This window comes from Lepidochelys olivacea, assembly GCF_965140295.1.
Source record: "Lepidochelys olivacea isolate rLepOli2 genome assembly, chromosome: 13".
NCBI classification, from domain to species: domain Eukaryota; kingdom Metazoa; phylum Chordata; order Testudines; family Cheloniidae; genus Lepidochelys; species Lepidochelys olivacea.
The window spans coordinates 41,863,081-41,875,777 of NC_140423.1; the positions used below are offsets into that span (position 1 = coordinate 41,863,081).

General features: G+C 50.5%; 1 protein-coding gene across 1 annotated transcript; it reads right to left on the reverse strand.

Annotated features, from left to right (window-relative positions):
• Nucleotides 1-322: 322 nt before the first annotated feature.
• On the reverse strand, nucleotides 323-1,339 carry LOC311529358 (olfactory receptor 4E2-like; the record flags this gene model as incomplete). The annotated part of the gene is given in 4 exon segments (XM_084645306.1): nucleotides 323-762; nucleotides 765-927; nucleotides 931-970; nucleotides 972-1,339. Coding segments are annotated over 4 exon segments (903 nt in total). The 3' UTR covers nucleotides 323-430.
• Between the last annotated feature and the right edge of the window lie 11,358 nt (nucleotides 1,340-12,697).

The following is a 12,697-nucleotide window of genomic DNA, read 5'->3' on the forward strand; positions in this document are numbered from 1 at the left end:
GGAGAATTCCACAGCTGGAGTTTCCTGGCGCTTCTGGCTCCACAGAACTTTAAAGAAGAAGTACAGAGAAAAAAGGACTCTTGCAAAGTAACTTTAATCGTGTGAGCTTGGGCCTTTGGATCAGTTAAGCCCAGGGATAATATCAGCCGATAGCATGTACTCAGTGCATCGGACTCTGTGTCCAGGACCCAGGAGAGCTTTCCTTCCCTTCCTGCTTTGTTGTTACGTTCCCTTGGACTTACATCCGCTCAGCTTTATTGTTGTTGGTAACCACAGTAAAGAAAAAATATGTTAATGTTTGTGTATTTGTGTGTGTGTGTTTTTGTGTGTCTTCCAATCCATCCCTCTGGACCCCATTTCCTCATGCACTGGTCCATTCCTACCTTGGAGGGTTCTCCTCCATATGGACCCCATCTGTCTGGACATTACCCTATTTCCCCCGGGAGAAGACCTGTCTCTCCCTCAGCTTCCTCATGGCCCCCTTCACCTCCTGGTTCCTCAGGGTGTAGATCACCGGGCTGAGCACTGGTGTCACCACTGTGTAGAAAACTGACACAACCTTGTCCAGCGAAAAGCTGGTGGCAGGGTGGATGTAGATGAAGATGCAGGGCCCAAAGAACAACCCCACCACCGCCAAGTGGGAAGCGCAGGTGGAGAGCGCTTTGTGCCGCCCTTCAGCGCTCTGGCTCCACAGAGAGACCAGGATCGCCAGGAAGCAGGTGAGAGAGATCATGCTGCTGTTCGAGACGATCATCACCCCCTCAGGTAGGTGTCAGTGCAGGCCAGCTTGATGACAGGCGGCACGTCGCAGAAGAAGCTATTGATGATGTTGGAGCCACAGTAGGGCAGCCGGACGGTGAGCACTGTCTGCACCAGGGAGTGGACAGTGGCTCCAGACCACAGCCCCCCACCAGGCCAGGTGCAGGCTCACATGCTCATGAGCGTGGGGTACTGCAGCGGGTGACCTGCAGTAGCAGTCGTAGGCCATGACGGTCAGGAGGAAGATCTCAGCACAGGTGCAGAGGTGAAGGAAGAAAAGCTGGGCCACGCAGCCCCCGAAGGAGATGGTCTTCTCCACGGAGAGGAGATCAGCCAGCATCTTGGGGGCCGAGACCGAGGCGTGGCAGAGGTCAATGAAGGAGAGGTTTGCCAGGAAACAGTACATGGGGGTATGGAGGCGCCAGTCTTTGGACACCATCACCATGATGAGGACCACCCCCACCAGGATGAGCAGGTAAGTGACGGAGAAGAGGGCAAAGAGGGCCAGCGGCAGCTCCCGGCTCTCGGAGAGGCTGAGCAATACAAAGTGCATCACCATGGTGACATTCTCCCCATCCATGCAGCAGGCTCTGCGGGGGAGATCCACGCACTGTACCAGGCAGGGAATCATGGGGACGTGTGCCGAGCAGAGCTCTTCGCTGGGATCTGGGGGCAAGACGTTCAGAGCCTGGGCACGGGGGAGGTTCAAAGCCAGCTAAGGGATCTGGGCACTCAAAATGAGTGGATGGAGGCATCCGATTCCCTAGGGGGGATTTGAAACACTTGCTGTACAGACGGTTTTTTTAAAAAGAGAGTGCCCAACTCCCATTGACGTTTGCAGTGCCTCACTCCCTTGGCCTCCCTTGGAAATCACAGCCTGCGTGTGGAGGAGAAAGAAAGAAACCATTAGCCAGATAAAACTGTTGCGGACACTGATATATGGTTAATAGCAAGGATCTCTACACACAGTCATTAGACCCAACAACCCAGTCCATACACAAGACAACCAATAAATCATTGTACATAAGCCATTCGCACAGAGACACACACCTCTACCCTCCACACCGTGGGCTCAGAATAGAGCCTCAAGTATGTCCGTGTCTTTCCACCTTACAAAGAGAGAGAAGGGGAAGTGCTGGGTCTATTCAGCTTGCTGACGAGAAGGTTAAGAGGTTTATAGATTCACAGATCAGTTTCCAAGGCCAGAAAGAGCCACTGTGATCATCTCATCTGACCTCCTGTATAACACAGGCCACAGAATTTCCCCAGAATAATTCCTGGAGCGGATCTTTTAGAAAAACATACAGTCTCAATTTTAAAATTGCTGCTGATGGAGAATCTACTATGATCCTTGGTAAATTGTTCCAATGGTTAATCATCGTCATTGTTCAAAACGTATGCCTTATTTCCGGTCTGAATTTGTCCATCTTCAACTTCTAGCCATTGGATCATGTTAGGTGTTCCTCAGCTAGACTGAAGAGCCCACTATTAAACAGATGTTCCCCGTGTACGTGCTTATAGACTGTAACTTTCTCTTTGCTCAACTAAATAGATTGAGCTGCTTGAGTCGCTCACAATAGGGCAGGTTTTCTCACCCTTTAATCATTCTCGTGGCTCTTCTCCGGCCCCCTCCACTTTATCAACATCCTTTTGAATTGCGGGCACCAGAACGGGACATAGGATGCCAGCCGCTGTAGCATCAGCGCCAGATACAGAGGCAAAACAGCCTCTCTGCTCCTGCTCAAGATTCCCCTCTCCATGCAACCCGGGATCACATCAGCCCTTTTGGCCACAGTGCTGCGCTGGGAACTCCTGTTCAGCTGATTATCCACCATGGCACCCAAATCTTTTTCAGGGTCCTGCTTCCCAGGACAGAGTCCCCCATCCTGTATGTTTGGCCCACATTCTTTGTTCCTAGGTGTAGACATTTACATGTGGGTGACTTGATCCCAGTCTATAAACACCTGCTTGGTGAAGAGATCTCTGATAACAGAGGGTGCTTTCCTTTAGCAGCCAAGGCAGCACTAGATCTAGTGGCTGTGGGCTGAAAAGCTAGACCGATTCAGACAGGAACTATGGTTACAAAAAGTTAACAGGCCATTGAGACAATTTACCAAAAGACACGGTGGATTTTCCACCCCTGGAATCTGTAAACCAATAAGGGACGACTTTCTCGAGGATTCACTCCAATCCAACACTGAGTTACTGGACTCGACTCGGGAATCCCAGGGGTGAAATTCTCTGGTCTAAGCTATGCAGGAGGTTAAACTGGGTGATCAAAATGGCCTCTTTAACCCTTAAAATCCATGAATCTATCCTCCAGAGCAGAATTAGATTTTTTATAATTTCAACAGATAATATCCATGTTCTATTTTTAAACATTTGTTTCTATTTTTATCTATTTAAATGTTCATAGTTGTGGGAAATTATGGAGGTGTCAGACAATAATTATTTAACGCTGTGCTATAAAAAGTTAAAGCTTTATAACCCTTAACATAAATTGTCAACATCACATGTCAAAATATACAAAGTAAATCTCCTTCAACTAAACTCTAATAAGTGCTCAAGCAACATCTTTCTTACTTTGCCTAGCTAAATTTTGATTATTTATCGATGGAGATATTTTTGTCAGTTTGTGTGTACAATTAAATCAGTGTTCACCAATATTTACTGACAAAAAACTAACCCTTCCAAGAGCTTTATAACATGAGTGCTCAGTTACTGGGTTCAGTAATGGACGGGGGGAATTCACTCCACCACCCAAGTGCCTGGGTGAAACCACCTGCCCTGGGTTATGCTGGAGGTCAGACAAGGTGACCAAACGGCCCCTTCTTGGTTTAACATCTATACATCTAGGGACTATTTTTAAAAAATCACCATTCCACTAGGAGATGCAATCAGACGAAAGAACTTGGAATTTCCAGAACATAGGCATATTGGACTGGAAGGGACTTCCTGAGTCATGAAGTCCTTTCCATACTATTACAAGCAACCCATTTGTAATCCCATTTGTAAATTTATCAAACTCCATCTTCAAGCTCACTAGCTTGTTTGCCCCACTCCTATTGGGAGGCAATTCCAGAATTTCTCTCCTCTGATGGTGTAGCCAGACAGCCACCCCCCCCCCCCCGCCCCCCCTCAGACCAGCATTGCTGGAAACACAGGAGGAAGCCGGAACAGGGCACTTAACATATATTCCAGCACAGCCTTTGAAGCTGTGAAAAGCACAGGTGTGCTGCTACAATGTGCCTCTGGGAACAGATACAATGATTAAGCTCACAGCAGGCAGAGGCCCTGTGACAGACATGGCTCTTAGCCCCTACTAAATAGCGTGATGCACATGTAACCCTTCTGCCCGTCAGAGTTGGCAGCAACAAGGGCCGGGTTCAATATCTAGGGGTTCCATTCCAATAACACAATGCAAACCGGCTCGAGCCCCCACCCAGTGACCTGGGAAAAATATATACCACCCCCGCTGGGCGCCTCCAAGAGGCAATACTTCCCCTCTCGCAAGCACATAGTCTGAGTGTAGCAAAAGTCTTTTAATAACAGAGAGAAACAATGTGGCATTATGTTGGGGAAACACCACCAACAGGATTCATAACACAACCCATGAGCAAAAACAACCCCACCCCAGGCAAATTGGGGCATGCCCTTTTCCCTTTGGTTCTTGAGTCCAGCAACCCCAAATCACCCAAAGTCCCAAAAGTCCAATGCCCCAAAAGTCTCTGTCCCTGGGCAGGGCAGCCCCAGAGTTCGAAAGTTTATCGGCGGAGCTTTACCTCCCAACCTGGGTGGAAATGGGACGGGGGTAAGAGGCACCTTACGTGATCTGAAGCTGACCGCCCCATAGCTCCATAGCGGCGCTCCGCCAGCCGCCCCACGAACTCCTTCGCTCAGCTGCGCTCCGTTCCGCCAGCCGCCCCACGAACTCCTTCGCTCAGCTGCGCTCCGCTCCGCCAGCCGCCCCACAAACTCCTTCGCTCAGCTGCGCTCCGCTCCGCCAGCCGCCCCACGAACTCCTTCGCTCAGCTGCCCCACGAACTCAGCTCCACGGCCCACAAGCAGCTCCTGCCATCCACACACTGCTCCGCGTCGAACTGCTTCACCAGCCGTCCCGCAAACTGCTCCACAATATATCTTCAGGCTCCCCCACTACTTAACACAACACTCAGTGATTTCAGCTCTTAGGTGAATTCAGCTTATAGTAGGGGAGCCCCAGTGCTGGTGCACTGTCAGCCCAAAGTGAGCTCAGCAGCCTATAACTAGACTTCTAATGAAATCAAAATTAGCTCTGATATTCCACAGTGGAGAGAGGAGGAAGTGCAATCAGCATGTAAGGCCCTCACCAAGGGGCCCATGCCACCAAGTACTACTACTTGTCCCCAGCCTCTCTCCATTCACACAGTTTTGGAACCCATGACCCTTGCCTAGCGAGTGCTACTTAGTTGATGGTGAATCCCTCCATCATAACAAAAGGCCACGTACAGTTCCAAGCACAGTTCCCATAATCAGGGTAATAACAATTTATTCTTCCTGCCCCAATAACAGAGACACTGGGGATCCCACAGCAGCCAAAGTGACCATTTGGGCAGCTATGGTCTCATTCTAGGCGTGGTGGGTGTGCCTATGCAAATGAGATTGGCCCCTGAAGTTCTTTTCCACAACTTGCCACACCTCACCACCAGATGTCAGGGTGGAGCTCATCCTGACACTGCTTACACACACACCCCAACATCCTAGGTGGGAAAATATTTACCCTGATAAAAGAAATGTCCAGTAGTCGAAACTTATTGTTTCTCTCCCTTGCAAGTGTAAACTACTCTTGCGAAAGCTGGCGTCGCCCCGACAGACCAGCCTTAATTTGGCATAAGAAAGGAGAAAGAGAATAAAGGAGTACAGAGGTATAAGTAGGGGACCTACAGCACCATGATTTTTGAGTGCTTTTCACTATCTATCTGCTGGTCAGATAAGTGACAGCCTCCCAAGGCTTCTGCAGCTAAGAGGGACCCTAAGCCTTGTCCCTTATTTGTCTTTCCGCGGAATTGAGTGACCGATCCTGGCTTGGCACCGCTGGAATCGAGAGATGCAAGGAGGGTAAGAAGCACCCACACCTGATCTCCTATCTTTAGTGTACACATATTTTGAAATAGAGCTCTATACTTTGTTTTCTTTCTTTGGGATTGTGGCTTCAGTTTTGTAACTTGTTTGTGTGTGTAACATCTCTACATTTAAATAAGTAGGCACTAGCAATTTTGTAACCACATGATTAGAATCTAGCTTAATAAATTTTGGTAACCATTTGTGCATAAGCCTGACTTGTTTTCTCTGGTTTACTGTAAAGCAGCCAACACAATTAAAGAACCTCAGCCGTTTTGGCTCTAAAGCCTGGCCATTAGGTGAGAGTACTAAGAGCCTAGCGTTGAGTTGTGCCGCCTCCACGGGGCAAACTCTTGGGGCACCTGTCAGTCAATCCTGGCTGCCCGCTGCGAAGGAGCTCTGAGCTCTAGCAGTTAAAGTCACGGGTGTGGAGAGGCTCTTAGTGCTGCCATTGGGGCACCTGTCAGTCAGTATTGACTGCCCACTGCGAAGGAGCTCTGAGCTCTAGCAGTTAAAGTCACGGGTGGTTAGGACCTTGGGGCATCCGTCAGCCTAGCCCGGGCTGCCTGCCGCGAAGGGACAGTGCGTCCTAGCGGTTAAAGTCACGGATGGTATAAACGGGCATAGCTGGCACCTCACCAAACATCCTTGGCCGTCGGCTAACAGATGGTTGGAAATCTTCTTCTCATTTCCAGCATAAATTTACGTGTGGCCAGTTTATCCCCATTTGTTCTGGTGCCAACTTTCAGTAGCTCTTCTCCCTCCCTGGTATTTACCGTCCTGATGTATTTACAGAGCAAAATCAGTTCCTTTCTCAGCCTTGATTTTGCTAAACATGCTGTCAGGGTTCCCTCCGCACTCTGAACTCTAAGGTTCAGCTGTGGGTACCCGCATGAAAGACCCCCTAAGCTTATTTCTACCGGCTTAGGTTAAAACTTCCCCAAGACACAAATTCTTTGCCCTTGGAGGGTACGCTGCCACCACCAAGTGATTTAACAAAGAATCAGGGAAAGGACCACTTGGCATTCCTATTCCTGCAAAATATCCCCCCAAGCCCTTACACCCCCTTTCCTGGTGAGGCTTGAAAATAATATCCTAACCAATTGGTTACAAAGTGATCACTGACCCAAACCCCTGGGTCTTAGGACAATAGAGAAATCAGTCAGGTTCTTTAAAAGAAGAATTTCATTTTAAAAAAAGGTAAGAAGCACCTCTGCAAAATCAGGATGGAAAATAACTTTACAGGGTAACAAAAGATTCAAAAACAGAGCAGAACTTCCTCTAGGCTTAGTTTCAAAGTTACCAAAAACAGGAATAAACCTCCTCCAGCAAAGGAAAAATTCACAAGCAAAACAAAAGATAATCTAACACACCTTGCCTGGCTTTTACTTACAATTTTTGTAATATGAGAGACTTTTAGGATGGTTTATAGGACAAGGAGTTTTCTGACCTGATGCTTCTCTGCTTCCCAAGAGAACACACAAAACAAAGCCTTCCCCCCACCCCCAGGATTTGAAAGTATCTTCTTTCCCCATTGGTCCTTTTGGTCAGGTGCCAACCAGGTTATTTGAGCTTCTTAATCCCTTACAGGTAAGGAGGAATTCTAGGCTACCCGTAGCTGTATGATTATAACACAAGCCCAGCTCTTTGAGCCTCCTCTCCTAAAATCAGTTCTCTATTCCCGGGATATCTTAGCAGCCCTTCTCTGCATCTGTTATAATTTGATTTCATCTTTCTTGACCATGAGTAACCAGTATTGGACACGGTATTCCAGATGAGGTCTTGCCAGTGCGTTGTACAATGGCATTAATACTCCCCGATTGCTACGGGAAAGCTCTACAGAAAATGTGTTCAGTATTTGTTAGGTGTGAATGTTCTGTTCCTTGCTTGTCGTTCAGATCCCAACAGAGAGGGAAAAGGAGTAAATTTGTGCCCAATGCATTGGACACACAAACAGCTCTGATGACCCATCAAGATACTGATTCACTGCTGGCTTACCAGTGTGCCAGAGTGGAGAATCTGGCCCCAGCCTAGTAACTCTGGCTCTATAGGTTTTGCCATGACATAAGGGGATTTACCTGATCTAGTGCAGAGGTGGGCTGAGTAAAGCTGCAGCCTCCTTAACTGAATCCCTGTCAGAAAGCTCCACAGATTCATGCTCCTATTGAAAGAAAGAAAGAAAGAAAGAAAGAAAGAAAGAAAGAAAGAAAGAAAGAAAGAAAGAAAGAAAGAAAGAAAGAAAGAAAGAAAGAAAGAAAGAAAGAAAGAAAGAAAGAAAGAGTTTGAGTCTCTTCTCAGGAATCTTTGGGGATCCTGAATTTTCCTGACAATGCACCCAGACAGCTGCACATTTCCAGTCATTAGTAGCAAATGTCTCTATTCATCTTCACCACAGAGCTTAGAACAATCTAACGTACAATACTCCAGTGATTTGCTGGCCAGCCCTTCAGCTCATGTGAGTCAGTGCAGACACGCAAGAGGCAGCAGAGCTGCACTGATTGACGCTGGCTGAGTCTCTGGCTGGCTATTTCTACAGCCTGTTCCATCCAAGGATCTTCAACCACTTTATAAACCATGAGCTGAGGTTTTCCTAGGAACCAAAGGGAGTTAGGTGCTCAGGTTTGCTGGGAAATCCCAGCTAGGTTGGCAGAAGAGGATGCTCAGCTGCACGCTCTTGAGCTGTGGAGCAGCTGGGAGCCTCTGGCTGTCAGGCTGTCCGTGACCCATGTAGGGCCCGAAATCAGTGGACGTTTGTGAAGACGTTGGCCTCATGATGTGCCCAGCGTTCCTGGCAGAGGCCAGGGGAGACGCCAGAGACCCTGTTCCCGCCCACACTAGAATAGAGCCTTAGCTGCTCCGAGTCAGTGCAGCTCCCACTGAAATCCGTTTATGGGAAACCAGCTGGCAAGGCAGTCCTCCATATAGTGCGCATCCCCAGCCACCCGAAACTTCCTCCAACAAGGACGGGGAATGAGCCAGCCTCTTCTGCAGGGGTGCAAGGAAAATTTCCCCCATGGCAGATTTGCGAAGGAGCATACAGGGTTAGAGTGAGGATGAAGGTTATGGTTCGAGTGTGGGGTGACAGGTCTTTGACAATGGCAGCCACTCAGGGCACGGCCTCCTTTCTTGTGTGGCTGCGCATCACCTGCCTAATGAGTTCTGGTATCATGGACACTTCTAGGTACCACCGTGGTACAAATGAAAGACGGAGCCAGCTCCCCGGCCGTGTAAATCCGCGGCGCATTTCGCTGCAATGGAGCGGTGGCCAAGTTATGTCAGCTGGGCATCCAACCCATTAATAATAAATCCCAAACCACAGGGCTGGTTAAAATCCCCTGCTCTGCCTTTGGACGGCAGTGTATTTACGTGCGGAGCTAGAGGCGCCCAAGCAGCTTCAGGATTTCCTCTCATCTCTGCATCCTGGCTTGGCAGCTGTTCCCGAGTTCCCAGCCTATGTGATGCTGTCTCCTGTCAGATATAGGACCGTCTGCTTCGCTCAGCCTCCAGGCTGGGGGCTGGTTGAAAGAGTGAGCTATTGGGAGACCTGTGCACCGTCCCCTAATTAAATCATCAGGGACATGACTTTTTTTTAAGTATGAAATGTTTTCCCCAGGCACAGAGTTTTCTGCAAGCCATAGTGAACTCCAGAAGAAGCCAAAGCAGGGAGCTCTGGGAATTCGGAGAACTTCCCACGGTTTCACTGGACTTCCTGGGCCCGGTGCTGTTTGCTCCAACTTTCCCCCTCCGCAACTTCACTGCCCACTGGCATCTCTCATCTTCTTCTCCCTACCTTGTCCCCTCACCCCTTTCCCTCGCCTTTCCTTTCCATTTCACTGAGTCCCTCCTAGAAAAGTCAGCCCCCAAAACTCCTGGCACTCAATGCCATTCGCAGCTATCCCATTGTTCACTCTGCTGGGGCGTTCTCTCCCTTCCCTCCTCCGCTGTCTTTCTGGTCTATTTAAATGTCAGCTTTTCGGGACAGGGCCCAGCATGCTGTTCTTGGCTGGCCCCAGGCACTAGCAAATGATGATAATATAATAATAGTAGCCGAGCGCTGCTAGAAACCGGCCGACATCTGGTGGGGAATATCACTCTAGAACAGGGGTCAGCAACCTATGGCACGCATGCCAGAGGCGGCACATGAGATGATTTTGTGTGGCACTCACACTGCCTTGGTCCCGGCCACCAGTCCCAGGAGCTCTGCTGCCTGCCTGGGGTCCTACCACCGGCCCCCTGCCACCTAGGGTCCCATCCACCGGCCCCACTCAGCCCGCTGCCGGCCCCAGGTCCCGGCCATCGGCCCCGGGCGTTCTGCTGCTGGCCTGGGGTCCCAGCCGCCAGCCGGGGCTCTGCAGCTGCCCCCCACCCTAGCTGTGGCCCACTGGCCCCAGCCTGGGGCAGTGAGGGGTGCAGACAGGGGCAAGAGGGGGCGTAGCTCAGCACTCCCACCTTAAAAATTGTTCCAGCACCACTGTACTGGGATATTTTTAAGTCCTGATTTGCTACTTACATCACTCTCATGTCACGTGGAACAGCGCGCTGCGTTTGACGTTGTGTGAGGGGTACATCTGACAAAATGGCAGCTCCTAAGAAAGCAAAGTTTGATGTCCATTCATTTCAGCCTTCTTGGACAGACACACTTGGATTTATAAAGAAGGACCATGCTGTTTGTGCTTTCTGTTGTGAAAGTAGTGTTTGTCGCACATCAAGTGTTCAACGACATTTTCAAATGAATGTAAGGGGACTGTTGCCCCCTTACTAACATTCAGGGGGGTGTTTTGGTTGGCTAGCTCCCAGTACTAAAAGGGGGAGGGTCGATGGGAAACCAGGACCCTGAAACTGATAGACCCCAGGAACAATGGGGAGAGGCCAATTCTGCAGGTGAACCTGAATGACAGGGCGAGAAGGCTAATGAGGGAGTCAGGAGGCCAGGGGGGTCCCGTCCTCCATGTGAGCTGGATTTGCCTGGGTCAGACAGAGTGGGGTCGAGCTAAGGAGAAAGCAGGGGCCGGAGCTGAGCTGGGGAGCAGAGCTGGGCCAGATGCAGAGGGACCAGAAATGCAGCCCAGAGAGAGCAGACCCTGTCCTGGGAGCAGAGCTGCAGCAACCAGAGCCAGAGGGGCCAGAGAAGCAGCCCAGAGAGCAGGTCAGTGCTGGGAGCAGAGTCACAGAAGCAGCCGGCAGAGCAGACCTGTCCTGGGAGCAGAGCTGCAGCAACCAGAGCCAGAGGGGCCAGAGAAGCAGCCCAGAGAGCAGGTCAGTGCTGGGAGCAGAGTCACAGAAGCAGCCTGCAGAGCAGACCTGTCCTGGGAGCAGAGCTGCAGCAACCAGAGCCAGAGGGGCCAGAGAAGCAGCCCAGAGAGCAGGTCAGTGCTGGGAGCAGAGTCACAGAAGCAGCCCAGAGAGCAGACCTGTGCTGGGAGCAGAGCTGCAGCAACCAGAGCCAGAGGGGCCAGAGAAGCAGCCCAGGGAGCAGGTCAGCGCTGGGAGCAGAGCCATAGAAGCAGCCCAGAGAGCAGACCTGTCCTGGGAGGAGAGCTGCAGCAGCCAGAGCCAGAGGGGCCAGAGAAGCAGCCCAGAGAACAGGTCAGTGCTGGGAGCAGAGTCACAGAAGCAGCCTGCAGAGCAGACCTGTCCTGGGAGCAGAGCTGCAGCAGCCAGAGCCAGAGGGGCCAGAGAAGCAGCCCAGGGAGCTGGAGGCAGCAGCAGCAGCCGTGCAGAGACAGAGTGGTGGGGCTGGGGCTGGAGCCGTCCAGAGCTGGGTGCGGTGAGCCGCTGGGGAGAGCGAGGGGGACCCTGGGCAGCGGGCCCCGCACAGGGAGACGCCTCAGCCAAGAGGCTCTGCAGGCCAGGCTTGGATCGTAACCCCGCCAGGGCGGGGGCGACACTGGGCAGAAGGGTCCTACCACTTAGAGCCTGAGAGCCTGTGGCTACCACCAGAGCAAGTGTCCAACCCACAGCAGCCCTGCAGCACAGCCAGGGCCTGAGCAGGGGGCCTGGGACTTACAAGGAGCAGACTGTGAACTGCCCGGACATTCCAGAGACACTGTTTGTGATGTTCCCTGCCACAGAGTGGGCTGATGTGTTTCCTTTAACCTTTCCCATTTTTCCTTATTCTTTTTAAAATTAATTGTTGATTAAATAACTTGCATTTGCTTTAACTTGTATGTAATGGTCAGTGGGTCAGAGAAGTGCCCAGTGCAGAGAGAGTACCCCGGACTGGGGACACCCTAGCCCCTGTCCTAGGTGACCACAGCCGGGTTGGGGGTCGAGCCCCCCAGGAATCCTGGGCCCAGCCTTGTTGGGGTTACAAGGACTCTGCCAGACAGGAGAGTGGAAGGGGAGTCCTCAAGGGCAGGGAGGCAACTGGGTAAAGGAAGTGGGAGCGAGGACTCAGATCCTTTCTCTAGCCCACTTCACTGGGGTAGTGCAGAAGCCAGGAAAGTTCCCCACAAAAGCGGGACTATTCCCCCGCTTACATGAAACATGAGAAAACCTTTCTTGATGAAGCAGACAAGACTGAATTGATCAAAAAGGCAGTAGCAGGATATGAGAAGCAAAGTAGTGCTTTTAAATGCTTAAGTGTAAGTAAAAATCAAACCACAGAAGGAAGTTACAAGATTGCACAGTGCATTGCAAAAAATGGAAAGCCGTTTGCAGATGGGGAATATATAAAAAAAAATTTTCTCAACAGTTCGGAGGTTTTGTTCAGTGATTTGCCAAATAAAGATACGATCGTATCTAGAATAAAACAACTGCCTGTCTCTGACAGAACAGTTGAGAGACACATAAGCGTAATGGCAGAAAACATTAACGAAAAGCAGACGACTGCATTCAT